Below are 16,668 nucleotides of genomic sequence, written 5' to 3'. Positions count from 1 at the left end.
TTAACGGTTAGAGCCTTTTACATTACTGAGAAAAAAAAAAAAAAACAGCAAGAAAAGCAGTCTGGGAAGAGAAGTGGAGGGAACCTTGCTAGCCCTATCTTGAAATGTTCAGTTTGAGTTCCCTACAAATCATCACAGTGGAGATATTAAAGTAGGCAGCTGGATATAGGTCAAGGGAGAGGCCCAGGCTGGAGATATTCATGTGGGATCTGTTAACCTAATAAACAGGTATTAAGAACGATGAGCCTCGAGTGAGATCACCACGAATAAAAAATGAAAATGTCCCAAACACAAATTCACAAAGAAGAATAACTGAAAGAAAGAAGGAAGGATACGATGCCCAAGGGCACCCTCTCACAGCCCCCAAACAGAACAGAAAGGTGACCCTTGCTGAAAAACATTTTGGTCTAAACAAATCATAACCTCTTCTCACACCCGACAGAGGGGCAAACCTGGACCAGCAACTCTGTCAATGGGTCGTCCAAACTTGGAACAAAGACTCCTGCGGTCGGCCCCGTAATTTTTAAAAAAGAGACCCAATAAATGCAGGCATTGCCTTTGCAGAGGATGGGGTGCTGTGGGCCCAGAGAAAAGTGCGGGCCACCTCCAGGTTCTAATCACTAGCATCTCCCTGCATGGGATGGCGCCTTCCGCTGGATGCAGACAGAGGAGATAGGCCAAGGCTCACAGGGTAGTCCCTTTCCCGGGAGGGAAACGCCTCCCGATAGAGTATCCCCGAGGAGCGAGCGAGGGAGCTGACAGGGCGCGGTCAGGAAGATACCAGGCGGAGTGTGATGGCGGGGAGGGGTACCGATACAGCCAAGGGTGGACTCGCAGGGCAGGGGTGGGCGTGGCGCGCCGGCAGAGCGCTGTAGTGGGACAGGAGGGTCGCCAGGGGGCGGAGGCTCCGCATTCAGAAAGAGAGCAGATAGCAAGCACTCCCGGAGCGCAGCCCGACGCTATAATGGGGGGCGGTTCGACAGGGCGCTGTGTCGCAGGCGTCAGGCGTGCCGGCTGCCATGAGGCGAACGGGAAGTGTGAGCAGCACGGCTCCGAGCACGGGGACCGGGCTCCGCCCAGCCTCTAGACCTTAGGTTCAAGGACCTGCCCCGTGTCGAAAGGACGGAGCCACAAACACCCTTACCTGGCGTTGCAGCCGCGTCAGCCGCTCAGGTCCGGGTTAGAAAACGCGGCGGCCGCGTCTCGCGCCGCTCGCCCGCGCTTCCTGATTGGCCGAGACCGGCCTTCCCAGAAGACCCCGCGCGGCGCGCCGCCAAATGAACTTTATGGAGACCCGAGGAGGAGGACACGGACATGGGCGGGGCTTGGGCGGGGCTTGGGCGGGGCCTTCGACTGAGCTGTCCCTCCCCACACGCACCCAGCCACCGCCCTCACCCCTCCCACGTGGTTAGAGTCGGCTCCTGCCGGAGAAAGCGATCCCACAATTGCCTGCGCGGATTTCTTACCCTTCATTGAACACCATCCGAGTGCCAGGCACTATTCTAGGTACTGGGGGCATAGTGGCAGCCACGGCAGACAAGATCCCTGCCCTAATGGAGTTCTCAAGCTGGTGGGGGAAACAAAATATAATAAATCACCTCCAGTTTGTAAGGAGGGCAATGACGAGAAAAGCAGTGTGATGGGAAAGAGAATGTGGTCAGGGAGGGCCAATCTGAGGAGGTGCTGGCTGAGCTGAAACATGAATGATGAGAAAGGGTCAGCCTTGCAGAGTCTTGGCTGCAGAACATTCTAAGTAGAGGGAAAAATCTGAAGGCTCCACCGGGAAACAAGCCTGGTGTTTGAAGAATAGAAAGAAGGGGAGTATGACTGCTAGAGGATGATCCAGCTCAGGTGGGATAAGACTCACAGTTGGCTGGGGCCAGACTTTGCAGGTCCTTCAGGCCACAGCAAGAAAGTTGAAGTTATTCCTCATGCAAATGGAAGCCACCGGAGGATCTGAAGCCAAACTGTGACATGAGCTGACTTACCTTTATAGACGATCTCTCTAGCCCTCTGGGTAGAGAAGAGGGAAGCAGAGAGGGGCTGGGAGGCTATTTCTGTGTCCAAGACATAAGGAGAGTGGACCTTTGATTGTCACAGTGCCCACTCATGCAACATACATTAGTGCCCACAATATGCCCAAAATGAATGAGACCCAGTCCTTACGATCTGGTGAGGAAGCAGAGTGTATTTCAATGTAATGTGCTAAGTGCATGACAAAGCTATATAAGGATGCTAAGGGTGTTTAACCCGGTCTGGTGGGTTGAAAGTCAAGGAGGCCTTCTCAGGGGAAGTGACACCTTAACTGAGCCATAAGGATGAATAGGGCTTAGAATGGCAGAGAGAGAGGAGGTTTTTCCTGGCCTAGGGAATGGTGTAAGCAAAGGTAAAGAGGAGAGAAATAGTGCTATTCCCACCCTCACCACACCTTTCCTCTCACTTCTGACAGATTCTCTCCTTGACAGAACTCTAGCCAGGCTCCTCTGAGCCCTGTTCTCTTCTAGGGCCTCAACCTCAGCCTGTAACAACTTGAGCAAAACAACCAACATAGTTTCCAACAGCTCAGGGCCACATCCTTAGGTGACCCTAGCCCCTCTTAAAGTACCTGCCAGAGAAAACTCAAGGCTGCCAAAAGAATTTACCATTTTTTCCAGCCAACACCTGAAGATAGGGTCCCTGTCTCCCAGCCTCTGTGCGAGGGCAGCAGCCTAACTTCAGTGAGCGCCAGTTAGCAAATCCAGATGAGTTTCACATGGACTGACACCTCCTTCCCACTTTTGGTAATTTTTCCCTAACTCAGCAGAGCTCAACCCCCTCCCTATTCTCTGATTCTCCCTTTGAAACGCCCAGTCACCTCTGTACAAATCAAAGTTGAGTTCCATTCATGCTGGACTCTGTTCTTTACTGCAATAGTATATTGCTGATTAAAATATGTCCTTACCACTTTAACTAGTGTCCAGCTTCGTTTGTCTTTAACAGCTCACACAAGCATATTGTGGGTTCTATATAAATAATTGATGCTGATTGGCAATATATATGGGTGTGGCCTTTGTCTTAAAGCTATTAAATATAACCAGATCCTGCTGTGGTCAGACGATATCCACAAATATAACAGCATCTTGCATCTGAATAATGTTTTATCCTTTTACCTTGCTTTTTTCTATTATGTAAAGAAGAATTTTTAATACCATAGACAAATACTCATGAAACATTGCCAAACGGAAAATCAGAACGTTTACCTTTTGGAGCTGAATACTTCCATATTGTAAAACCCAGCAATTCCACTCCTTGATACATGCCCAGGAAAAACTCTTACACATGTGCACCAGGAGATATTTGCAAGAATCTTCACAGCAGCACAGTTCATAACAGGAAAAAACAAAAACAAAAAACAAATGTCCATTAACTAAATAAATAAATAAATTGTGGGTATTATAACAATGGAATATTATTCAGCAGTGAAAATGAGTGTGCTATAGCTACAAACACAACACAGGTGGATCTTGGAAACATAATTTTAAGTGTGAAAAACAAGTAGCAGAAGACTACTAGTATAGTATGAGCTCTACCCTGGCTAGAGTGGCTGGTTCAGGGATGGGCCTATGACTCAACAGAGTCAAAAAAATTCATTCTCAAGATGTTCTGCTCACACAGTTGCTCTCTTTACGACTAGAATTGGAACTGTGAAGGAGTTTTCATAGAAGTCCTCACTCCCTGAAATTAAGCTTTTAGAACTTTAGTTATTAGCCATGAGGGAAGAACCTACCTAGGAATGAAGCCATTACAAAAGAGAACAATGTAGTGATGGAGAGAGAGGCAGAATCCAATGACATTATGTGAGCTTCTAGATCAAACTAAAGCTAACCCTACCCCTGGAATGTTCTGTTGCATGAGAAAAAAAAATTCACTTTCAGTTGGGTTTTCTGTCACTTATAATCAAAATAATCCTGAAGGATGCAAGATTACTTGAACCCTTGCAGCAGCTCATCTAACATGCTTGTTACAAAGTCAGCAGGCCAGAATTCAGTAAGCTTTTCCCAACTGAATGTGGTTGTCCCTCACATGCTATGTAAGGAGGTGCTTTCAACAATGTTAAGAAGAATGTTTTCACCATCATGTTACATTTTGTTCTATACATTTAAAAAATAACATTAAACAAAAAAAATATTAAACAGCTCCATTTTCAAAGAAAGAAACTGAAGAAGTCTTTTTTTTTTTTTTTTTTTTTTTTGCTGTACGCGGGCCTCTCACTGTTGTGGCCTCTCCCGTTGCGGAGCACAGGCTCCGGATGTGCAGGCTCAGCGGCCATGGCTCACGGGCCCAGCTGCTCCGCGGCATGTGGGATCTTCCCGGACCAGGGCACGAACCTGTGTCCCCTGAATCGGCAGGCGGACTCTCAACCACTGCGCCACCAGGGAAGGCCAAGAAGTCTTATTTTTATGTTCATTACATCTTGTTTCAAAATGACATCATAATTTGGCAGAGATGACAGAATTATATAGCAGATTTTTGTTTCTGTATTAAGTCTGATGGAGACCCTAGGCGATATTTATTGTTAAAAATGTAAGACTTGATGATGAACATCCTCATCATTGCTCTTGTCTTCTGGCAATTTTGTGGGGAAAGGATCTCTATCTGGCTTCCTTTTATTCATTTAGTCACTTGAAAAATATTTGTTGGGCAACTGCTATGTTCTGAGTGTAAAGATTCAGAGGGGAACGAGATGGACAAGGTTCCTGCCCCACAGAGCTCAAAATCTAACAGGAGAGCAAGAGAGTAAATAAACAATTTTTTGGAAAGGTTAATTTTAGGGAACACAAGTCTACAAAAAAATGGAAATTGTAGCTGAAAGGAGTGGGTGCTACTTTAGCTGGGGCAGTCATGGAGGACATCTCTGAGGAGGTGGTATTTGAGCAAAGAACTGAATCGTTGAAGGAGCAGCCATGTGGAGACATGAAGGACAAGCAAGTGTCATGGTCTCTGGGACAGACAGGATTTCAAAACACACCCTTTACTTCCACTGAAATAAAATAAACACACCCCAAAACAAAAAATTCCAAGTCCAGATGACTTCACTGGCAAATTGTTTCAAATATTTATGGATGAAATAACACTAGTCTTACACAAACTCTTCCAGAGAATAGAAAAAATAAGAACACTTTACAATTGTTAAATGAGAACTTTATAACCTTGAATTCAAAACCTGGCAGAAACCTTACAAGAAAAGAAATAGGACAACAGCCTGAGTAAACATAAGGCAAAAATTCAAAATAAAATATTAGAAAACCAAATACAGCAATACAGCAAAAGATAATACACCATAATTAAAAAGGATTTTTTTTGCCAAAAATGCAAGGTTAATTTAGCATTAGAAAATAATGTAATTCTCCACACTAACAGCATAAATGTGTATGGAAAAAAATGTGTATCTTAATAAACACATTAAAAAAGCATTTTATACAACACTCATTTATGATAAAAATTTTTTTTAGCAAACTAGGAATAGATGGGAACTTAATTTGGTTTTAAAAAGCCTTCCTCAAACATCACACTTAATGATGAAATATAAATATTTCCCCTGAGAAAAAGATGTCAGTTGTTACCATTTATATTTGACATTGTACAGGAAGGCTTAACCAGTGCATTATGACAGGAAAGAGAAATACTAAGTATAAAAATTGGAGGGGCTTCCCTGGTGGCGCAGTGGTTGAGAGTCCGCCTGCCGATACAGGAGACACGGGTTCATGCCCCGGTCTGGGAAGATCCCATGTGCCGTGGAGCAGCTGGGCCCGTGAGCCATGGCCGCTGAGCCTGCGCGTCCGGAGCCTGTGCTCCGCAACGGGAGAGGCCACAACAGTGAGAGACCCGCGTACCGAAAACAAAAAACACTAATTGTATTTCTATATATTAGCAAAAATAAATAGAAAATTAAAAATTTTAATGATATAAATTACATTAGCATAAAAATAATACAATGAGGAGTAAACTTTACCAAAAAAATGTGCAAGATCTTGACACTAAAAACTACGCAGCATTGCTGAGAGCAACAAAAGAAGACCTAAATAAACATAGGAATATGCCATGTTTTTGGATTGAAGACAGTATTATAAAGATGTCAATTCTCCCCAAGGTGATTTAGGTTCAAATACCTGAAGTTATAATCCCAGAAAAAATTTTAAAGGAAATTAACAAGCTGATTGTAAATTTTACCTGAAAATGTAAAAGGCCAAGAATGTTCCTTCTAGACATTCTTTTATTCTTAAAATTAATTAATTAATTTATTTTTGGCTGTTTTGGGTCCCCAAGCCTGCGCACGGGCTTTCCCTAGTTGTGGCGAGTGGGGGCTTCTCTTGTTGTGGAGCACAGGCTCTAGGCACGTGGGCTTCAGTAGTTGTGGCACGTGGGCTCAGTAGTTGTAGTTGTAGTTGTAGCTCACGGGCTCTAGGGTGCAGGCTCAGTAGTTGTGACACACAGGCTTAGCTGCTCCTTGGCATGTGGGATCTTCCTGGACCAGGGATCAAACCTGTGTCCCCTGCATTGGCAGGAGAATTCTTAACCACTGTGCTACCAGAGAAGTCCCTAGACTTTCTTAAAGAAGATAAACAAAGTGGGAGGGGAACTTATACTGTCAAATATCAAGACTTATTTAAAGCTATAATAATTTTAAAAGAATTGGCACAAGAATAAATAAATAAACCAATGAAACAGAGAGTCCAGAAGTGGACCTGATATGGTTACCTGATTTATGGCAAAAGTGACTCAGAGGGGGAAAAGATAGGGCTTTCAGTAAGTAGTATGAGCCTATTAGCTATAGGGAAAAAAAAATGTATCCCTACATTACCGTATACCCAAAATAAATTTCACATGGATTATAGACCTGAATGTGAAAAGAAAGCACAATAAATCTTCTAAAAGATAAGATAGTAGAATTCATGACCTGGGGTTGGCAAGCATTTCTTAAATAACACACAACAATCATTAACTACAAGGAAAAGACTGATAAATTTGACCCCACTGAGAGACTGAAGAAATTTGCAATACATTTCTCGAACTATGACATATCCAGAATATATAAAGAACTCCTATAAATCAATAAGGAAAAGACAGATAACCCAATTAGAAATGGGCAAAAGACTTGAATAAGTATTTTACAAAAGAGGATATTTATAATGGTTAATTTTATGTATCAACTTGACTGGGCCACAGGATGCCCAGATATTTGGTCAAATATTATTCTGGGTGTGTCTGTGAGGGTGTTTTTGGAGAGACTAACATTTGAATCAGTAGACTGAGTAAAGAAGATTGCCCTTCCCAATGTGGGTGGGCCCCATCCAATCAGTTGAAGGCTTAAATAGTACAAAAATGCTGAGTAAGAGAGAATTCCTTCTGCGTGACTGCTTTCAACTGTTTTTTCCTCTTGCTTTCAGACATGAACTGAAACATTGACTTTTCCTGGGCCTTGAGCCTGTTGGACTGGACTGGAACTACTACAGACTCTCCTGGGTCTCTAGTTTGCCTTCTGTGGAGAAACCTGACTAGTAAAATATCAAAATAGCAGTAAGTATATGGAAGGTACTCAACATAATTAGTCATAGGGTAATGCAAATTAAATCTGCAATGAATAACCGTTAAACAACCACCAGGCCAGAATGATTACATTTTTCATGAAGTACAGTCTCCTTCCAAAAAATGGACCTGTTTTAAAAGTATACGTAGGTGTATTTAATAAATGCATGACCATCACTACAATCAAGGTATAGAAGACTTCCATCATTCTAAAAAGTTTCTTTCTGTCCCTTTACAGTCAACCTCCTCTATATCCCCTAACACACATCCCAGGAAACTACTGATCTGCTTCCTGTCACTATAACTTATTTTTGCCTGTTCTAGAACTGTGTGTAAATAGAATCATGCCATATCTTTTGTGTCTAGCTTCTTTAGCTCAGCATAATGTTTTTTTATATTCATCCATGTTGATACCTGTATCAGTAGTTCATTCATTTTAATTGATAAGTATTTACTACGTAGATATACTCCATTTTATTTATCCATTCATTCTGATAAATGTTTGGATTTTTTTCCAGTTTTTGGCTAGGAACATTCCTGTACATGTTTTTGTGTGAACATATGCTTTCATTTCTCTTCTGTAAATACCTAAAAATGGAATTTCTGGGTTGTATGGTATTTATACGTTTAACTTTATAAGAAGCTGCCAAAATGTTTTCCAAATGGTTGTACCATGTTACCTTCCCACTAGCACCGTATAAGAGTTCCTGTTGCTCCAAACTTGACTAACACTTGGTATTATCAGATATTTTTCTTTATTTGAGCCCCTTTAATAGATGTATAGAATATATGATTATAGTTTTAATTTTTATTTCTCTGACTACTGATAATGTTGAGAAAATGGCTAAATTAAAAAATTGACAAAACCAAGTGTTAAAAAGATTGAAAAGTGAGGATTCTAAGAAGCATCAGGAATCTGTCCACACCTGGACAACAATTGCACTGGCAGAATCTGTTTGATGTAACTATTTTGGAACTATGGATCTATTGAAGCTTGCAACTTCCAGGGGAAGGCTTGGGTGGTAAATTGAAGTTAATTTCCGTGTATTTAAGCTCAGACACCCATCCCCCACCCCCAGCCATGTGACAGACAGCTGTGCACATATTCCTGGGGCAGCTTGCACACAGTTGCAGGAGCCGGCGTGGGTAAAAAAGGCCCTGTCCTCCAAGATCCTCCAAATCTTGGGGATCTGTGCTCTGATCACTGATTGCTGCTTCTGATCTCAGGGGTGCAGACAAAGAGAAGGCAGTCATTGTTGTTAACACCTTCTCCCATCGTTGCAAGTCCCTCCCCCTCCACTCCAGCAGAGGTCAGTCCCAGCCTATTTGAAGGGCCAGTGCCCTATTTCCCCCCTTCATTTTTCTCTTTTCCTCAGACATTAAAGACTAGAGTATTCAAAAACAACTACATACATGGGTGAAATTAGAAAATGACCACCTGCACCCAAGGAAAAGCATAGGCTCAGATAAGACCTGAGAAGACCTTAAGTTCACACCTCAGGCTGACCCTTGGCACAAAGATAGTCTACAACAATCATAAAAACAAAAACAATAACAAAAACCTAGCAAACCTTTGGGAAGGGAGAGAATCTGATTTCCGGAGTTACTACCTTACTAGATTCAAGTGTCCAGTTTTTACAAGAAAAATCATAAAGCATACAAACAAATGAAACAGTAAAGTAGGGCCCATTCAAAGGAACAAATAGGCCAACAGAAAATGCCCCTGAAAAAAACTTAATGGCAGATCTACTAGACAAAGACTTTAAAACAAAAGCCTTAAAGATACTCAAAGAACTAAAGGAAGATGTGGGAAAAGTCAAAAAAATGATGTATGAACAAAATGGAAATATCGGTAAAGACACAGAAAACCTATAAGAAACCAAAAAGAAATCCTGGTGCTTACTCTGAAGCTCTGAATCCAGAAATTCTGAAAAGTACAATAACTGAAATGAAAAATTCACTAGAGGTATTCAAAGGCAGATTTGAGGAAGCAGAAGAAAGAATCAGTGAGGTTGAACCTAGGACAATGGAAATTATGGAGTCTGAGGAAGAGGAAAAAAAAAAACTGAGGAAAAGTGAGCAGAGCCTAAGGTACCTGTGGGACATGAGTAAGTGGACCAACATATGCATTGTAGGAATTCCAGAAGGAGAAGAGAAAGAAAGAAAGGGGTGAAAGACTATTTGAAGAAATAATGACTGAAAACTTTTCAAATTTGATGAAGGTATGAAAAACATCCAAGAAGTTAAATGAACTCCAAGTAAGATGAAGTTAGAGACACACAACCTGGTACATTATAATCAAACTTTCAAAAGACAAAGAGAGAATCTTGAGAGCAGCAAGAGAGAAGCAACTTGTCACATACAGAGGATCCTCAATAAAATTATCAGCAGATTTCTCATTAGGAGCTTTGGAGGCCAGAAGGCAGTAGGCCAATATATTCAAAATGCTAAAAGGACAAAAAAAAATCGACCAAGAATACTATGTCTGGCAAACTGTCCTTCAAGAATGAGGGAGAGGGCTTCCCTGGTGGCGCAGTGGTTGAGAGTCTGCCTGCCAATGCAGGGGACACGGGTTTGTGCCCTGGTCTGGGAAGATCCCACATGCCACGGAGCGGCTGGGCCCGTGAGCCATGGCTGCTGAGCCTGCGCATCCGGAGCCTGTGCTCCGCAACAGGAGAGGCCAAAACGGTGAGAGGCCCGCGTACCGCAAAAAAACCCAAAAGAATGAGGGAGAAATTCAGACATTTCCAGGTTAAAAGCCGAGGAAATTTGCTACCACTAGACATGCCCTGCAAGAAAAGCTCAAGGGAGCCCTGCAGGGTGAAATGAAAGGACAATAGACAGTAACTTGAAGTTGTGTAAAGAAATAAAGATCACAAAAGGTAAATACATGTGCACTTATAAAAACAAATATTATTGTAACAATGTAACTCCACATTTTGTCTTCTACATGATTTAAGAGACTAATATATATTTTTAAATTATTAGTCTAAAATTTACCATTATGGTAGCTTTGATTTATAACTCCACATGTTGTTTTCTACATAATTTAAGAGACTAATGCATTTAAAAGAATTATTAGTTTTTGGGGCCCACAGTACATAAAGAGTAATTCTGTGACATCAACAACAGAAAGGGGTGAGGATGGAGCTATAAAGGAGCAGAGCTTTTGTATGCTATTCAAATTAAGCTGGTGTAAATTTAAATTAGAGTATTATAACTGTAGGATGTTAAATGCAATCCCCATGGTAACCACAGAGAAGATTGCCATAGAATATACACAAAAGGAAATGAGAAAGGAATTTTAATATTTGACTACAGAAATTCAACTAAACACAAAAGAAGACAGTAATGTAAGAAATGAGGGACAAAAAAAAAAGTGTAAGTCATACAGAAAACAGATGGTAAAGTGACAGAAGTCTCTCCTTACCAGCAATTACTTTAAACAGAAATGGATTAAATTCTCCAATCAAAAGACAGAGATTTGCAGAATGGATCCAAGTATATACCATCTAAAAGAGATTCACTTTAGACCCAAAAGCAGAAATAGATTGAAAGTGAAAAGATGGAAAAAAACATTCCATGTAAATAGTAACCAAAAAAGAGTGGGAATGGCTATACTATTATCAGACACAATTGACTTCAAATCAAGAAAGATGACAAGAGACAAAGAAGGACATTATATATTAATAAAAGTTTCAACATAGCAAGAATATACAACAATTACAAACATTTGCATACATAATAACAAACCAGCGAAATACATGAAACAAAAACTGACAGAATGAAGGGAGAAATAAATAGCTCTACAATAATAGTTGAAGACTTCAATGTCCCACTCTCAATAAAGGATAGTACAACAAGACAGAAGATAAGTAAGGAAACAGAGGACTTAACACAATAGATCAACTAGATATAACAGACATGTACAGAACAACAACAGAATTCTTCTCTAGTGTCCATGGGACGTTTCCTAGGATAGACTACATGTTAGGCCACAGATTAAGTCTCAGTAGATGTTAAGGGATAGATATTATACAAAGTGTCTTCTCTAAACAAAGCAGGATGAAATTAGAAATCAACAACACAAAAATTAAAACAATTTTTTTAGTTTGTGGAAATTAAACAACACACTATTGAACAACTAATGGATCAAAGAAGAAATTACAAGGAAAATTTTAAAATACTTGAATTTTCTAGAGATGAATGAAAATGAAAACACAACATACCAAAACATATGGGATGTAGTGAAAGCAGTAAAGGGGAAATTTATAGCTATAAATACTTATATTAAAAAAACAAGTGGGGCTTCCCTGGTGGCGCAGTGGTTGAGAGTCTGCCTGCCAATGCAGGGGACACGGGTTTGAGCCCTGGTCTGGGAAGATTTCACATGCCGTGGAGCAGCTAGGCCCGTGAGCCACAATTACTGAGCCTGCGCATCTGGAGCCTGTGCTCCGCAACAAGAGAGGCTGCGATAGTGAGAGTCCCGCGCACTGTGATGAAGAGTGGTGCGATAAATAAATAAATAAATTTAAATCATATGGGCTTCTAAGAAGACCTTGTTTAAAACAAACAAACAAACAAAACAAGTGATATCTCAAATCAACAACTTAACTGTATATGTTAAGAAACTAGAAAAGGAAGAATCAAAAATTAGCAGAAGGGGGCTTCCCTGGTGGCGCAGTGGTTGAGAGTCCGCCTGCCAATGCAGGGGACACGGGTTCATGCCCTGGTCCAGGAAGATCCCACATGCCGCGGAGCAGCTGGGCCCGTGAGCCATGGCCACTGAGCCTGTGCGTCTGGAGCCTGTGCTCCGCAAAGGGAGAGGCCACAACAGTGAGAGGCCAGCGTACCGCAAAAAAAAAAAAAAAAAAAAAAATTAGCAGAAGGAAAGAAATGATAAATATTAGAGCAGAGAGTAAATAAAATAGAGAATAGAAAAAAAATAGAGAAAAATCTATGAAACCAGAAACTGATTGATTGAAAAGATCAACAAAATTGACAAAACTTTAGCTATATATGCTAAGAAAAAAAGAGAGAAATATCAAATTACTAAAGTCAGATATGAAAGTGGGGACATTACTACTGATCTACAGAAATAAAGATAACAGTACTATGAACAACTGTACCCCCAAAAATGATGGATGAAATGGACAAATTCTTAGAAATATAAAACCTACAAAGACTAAATCAAGAAAAATAGAAAATTTGAGTAGACCTGTAATTACTAATGAGATCGAATCAGTAATAGAAAATCTCTCAACAAATAAAAGCTTTGGATCCAACGGCTTCACTGGTAAATTCCACCAAACATTTAAAGAACTACTACCAATCCTTCTCAAACTTTTCCAAAAAATTGAAGGAGAGGGAATACTTTCCAAGTCATTCTATGAGGCCAGTATTACCCTGACACCAAAGCCAGCCAAAGATACCACAAGTAAAAGTTCTCAACAAAATACTAGCAAACCAGCTGCAGCAGCATATTTAAAAGATTACACACCATGACCAAGATGGATTTATTTCTGGAATGCAAGGATGGTTCAACATATGAAAATTGATCAAGGTAATACACCACATTAACAGAATGAAGGAGAAAAATCACATGATCATCTGAATTGATGCATAAATACATTTGACAAAATTCAACACCCTGTCATTATAAAAACACTTTACAAACTAGGAACAGAAGGAAAGTACTTCAACATAATACAAGCCATATATGAAAACCCCACAGCAAACATCATACTCAATGGCAAAGAGCTGAAAGCTTTTCCTCTAAGATTAGAAACAAGGCAGGGATGCCTGCTTTTGCTACCTCTTTTCAACATAGTACTGGAAGAGCAATTAGTCAAGAAAGAGAAATAAAAGGCATTCAAGGGCTTCCCTGGTGGCACAGTGGTTGGGAGCCTGCCTGCCGATGCAGGGGACGCAGGTTCGTGCCCCAGTCCAGGAAGATCTCACATGCTGTGGAGCGGCTGGGCCCATGAGCCATGGTCACTCAGCCTGCGTGTCTGGAGCCTGCGCTCCGCAAAGGGAGAAGGCACAACAGTGAGAGGCCCGCATACCACCAAAAAAAAAAAAAAAAAAAAGTCATTCAAATAAAAAAGGATGAAGTAAATTATCTCTGTTCACAGATGATAGGATCTTATATGTAGAAAATCCTAAAGATTCCACACCAAAAAAAACCTGTTAGAATGAACAAATGTATTCAACAAAGTAGCAGGATACAAAGTCAACACACAAAAATCAGTCACGTTTCTATACACTAACAATGAAAAATCTGAAAAGAAAATACAAAAACAACTCCATTTACAATAGCATGAAAAAATAATTTAGAAATTAACTTAACCAAGGAGGTGAAAAACTTGCACAATTAAAACTACAAAACATAGCTGAAACAATTTAAAGAAGACATAAATAAAAGGAAACACATCCCATGTTCATGGATTAGAAGACAATATTGTTAAGATGTCAACATTTCTCAAAGAGATCTACAGATTCAATGCAATCCCTATAAAAATCCTTATGACATTTTTGCAGAAGTAGAAAAACCCATCCTTTATGGAGGAGCCACAAAAACTAAAAATAGAATTTCTGTATGATCCATCAATTCCACTCCTGGATACATACTCCGAAGAATTGAAAGCAGGGTCACAAAGTGACATTTGTACACCCATGTACATAGCATTATTTACAATATCCAAACCATGGAAGCAATCCAAGTGTCCAATGATAGATGAATGGATAAGCAAATGTGGTATATAAAGACAATGGAATATTATTCAGCCTTAAAAAGGAAGGAAATTATGATGTCAAGAAAGCCATGTTTGGTTCTCTTTCTCTGAAGACTCCCCCTACCCTATCTGCTTACAAAATCAATCAGCAGCTACAGATACAAGAAGATACATCAAGCTCCTATCAAGGAGAAATAAGAGTGATTAGAGGGTAAAAGTTAAGAATAAGAGGACAATCCTGCAGCCCGTGGAACAAAAACCACATTCACAGATAGACAAGATGAAAAGGCAGAGGGCTATGTACCAGATGAAGGAACAAGATAAAACACCAGAAAAACAGCTAAATGAAATGGAGATAGGCAATCTTCCAGAAAAAGAATTCAGAATAATGATAGTGAAGATGATCCAGGACCACAGAAAAAGAATGGAGGCAAAGATTGAGAAGATGCAAGAAATGTTTAACAAAGATATAGAAGAATTAAGGAACAAACAAACAGAGATGAACAATACAATAACTGAAATGAAAAATACACTAGAAGGAATCAGTAGCAGAATAACTGAGGCAGAAGAACGGATAAGTGACCTGGAAGACAGAATGGTGGAATTCACTGCTGTGGAACAGAATAAAGAAAAAAGAATGAAAAGAAATGAAGACAGCCTAAGAGACCTCTGGGACAACATTAAATGCAACAACATTCGCATTATAGAGGTCCCAGAAGGAGAAGAGAGAGAGAAAGGACCTGAAAAATATTTGAACAGATTATAGTCAAAAACTTCCCTAACGTGGGAAAGGAAATAGCCACCCAAGTCCAGGAAGCGCAGAGAGTTCCATACAGGGTAAACCCAAGGAGAAACACGCCGAGACACATAGTAATCAAACTGGCAAAAATTAAAGACAAAGAAAAATTATTGAAAGCAGCAAGGAAAAAATGACAACATACAAGGGAACTCCCATAAGGTTAACAGCTGATTTCTCAGCAGAAACTCTACAAGCCAGAAGGGAGTGGCATGATATACTTAAAGTGATGAAAGGGAAGAACCTACAACCAAGATTACTCTACCCAGCAAGGATCTCATTCAGATTCGATGGAGAAATCAAAAGCTTTAGAGACAAGCAAAACCTAAGAGAACTCAGCACCAACAAACCAGCTCTACAACAAATGCTAAAGGAACTTCTCTAAGTGGGAAACACAAGAGAAGAAAAGGACCTACAAAAGCAAACCCAAAACAATTAAGAAAATGGTAATAGGAACATACATATTGATAATTACCTTAAGCGTGAATGGATTAAATGCTCCAACCAAAAGACACAGGCTCGCTGAATGGATACAAAAAGAAGACCCATATATATGCAGTCTACAAGAGACCCACTTCAGACCTAGGGACACATACAGACTGAAAGTGAGGGGATGGAAAAAGATATTCCATGCAAATGGAAAGCAAAAGAAAGTTGGAGTAGCAATACTCATATCAGATAAAATAGACTTTTAAATAAAGAATGTTACAAGAGAAAAGGAAGGACATTACATAATGATCAAGGGATCAATCCAAGAAGAAGATATAACAATTACAAATATATATGCACCCAACATAGGAGAACCTCAACACATAAGGCAACTGCTAACAGCTCTAAAAGAGGAAATTGACAGTAACACATTAATAGTGGGGGGCTTTAACACCTCACTTACACCAATGGGCAGATCAACCGAACAGAAAATTAATAAGGAAACACAAGCTTTAAATGACACAACAGACCAGATAGATTTATTGATATTTATAGGACATTCCATCCAAAAACAGCAGATTACACTTTCCTCTCAAGTGCGCACAGAACATTCTCCAGGATAGATCATGTCTTGGGTCACAAATCAAGCCTCAGTAAATTTAAGAAAATTGAAATCATATCATGCATCTTTTCTGACCACAACGCTATGAGATTAGAAATCAATTACAGGGGAAAAAAACATAAAAAACACAAACACATGGAGGCTAAACAATACGTTACTAAATAGCCAAGAGATCACTGAAGAAATCAAAGAGGAAATAAAAAAATATCTAGAGACAAATGACAATGAAAACACGACGATTCAAAACCTATGGGATGCAGCAAAAGAAGTTCTAAGAGGGAAGTTTATAGCTATACAAGCCTACCTCAAGAAACAAGAAAAATCTCAAATAAACAATCTAACCTTACACCTAAAGGAACTAGAGAAAGAAGAACAAACAAAACCCAAAGTTAGCAGAAGGAAAGAAATCATAAAGATCAGAGCAGAAATAAATGAAATAGAAACAAAGAAAACAATAGCAAAGATCAATAAAACTAAAAGCTGGTTCTCTGAGAAGATAAACAAAATTGATAAACCATTAG

At 40.1% G+C, this 16,668-nt stretch overlaps 1 protein-coding gene across 4 annotated transcripts in view; it reads right to left on the bottom strand.

The window, feature by feature from the left end:
• Positions 1 to 16,668, bottom strand: part of NUP93 (nucleoporin 93) — a 127,074-nt gene that overhangs the window by 101,573 nt on the left and 8,833 nt on the right. For 3 of the 4 annotated variants that reach the window (XM_060289743.1, XM_060289744.1, XM_060289745.2), the window contains one exon: positions 3,240 to 3,346. In XM_060289743.1, the coding sequence (XP_060145726.1) occupies positions 3,240 to 3,297 (58 nt within the window). In that variant the 5' untranslated portion in view covers positions 3,298 to 3,346. Of the gene's footprint in view, positions 1 to 1,144; positions 1,236 to 3,239; positions 3,347 to 16,668 lie in introns of those variants that run through there. The other variant, XM_030848025.2, reaches the window with a different exon arrangement.

This window comes from Globicephala melas, chromosome 19, assembly GCF_963455315.2.
Source record: "Globicephala melas chromosome 19, mGloMel1.2, whole genome shotgun sequence".
NCBI classification, from domain to species: Eukaryota; Metazoa; Chordata; class Mammalia; order Artiodactyla; family Delphinidae; genus Globicephala; species Globicephala melas.
Note: the sequence above shows the minus strand (reverse complement) of the source record. Positions and strands in the feature narration are given on the sequence as shown.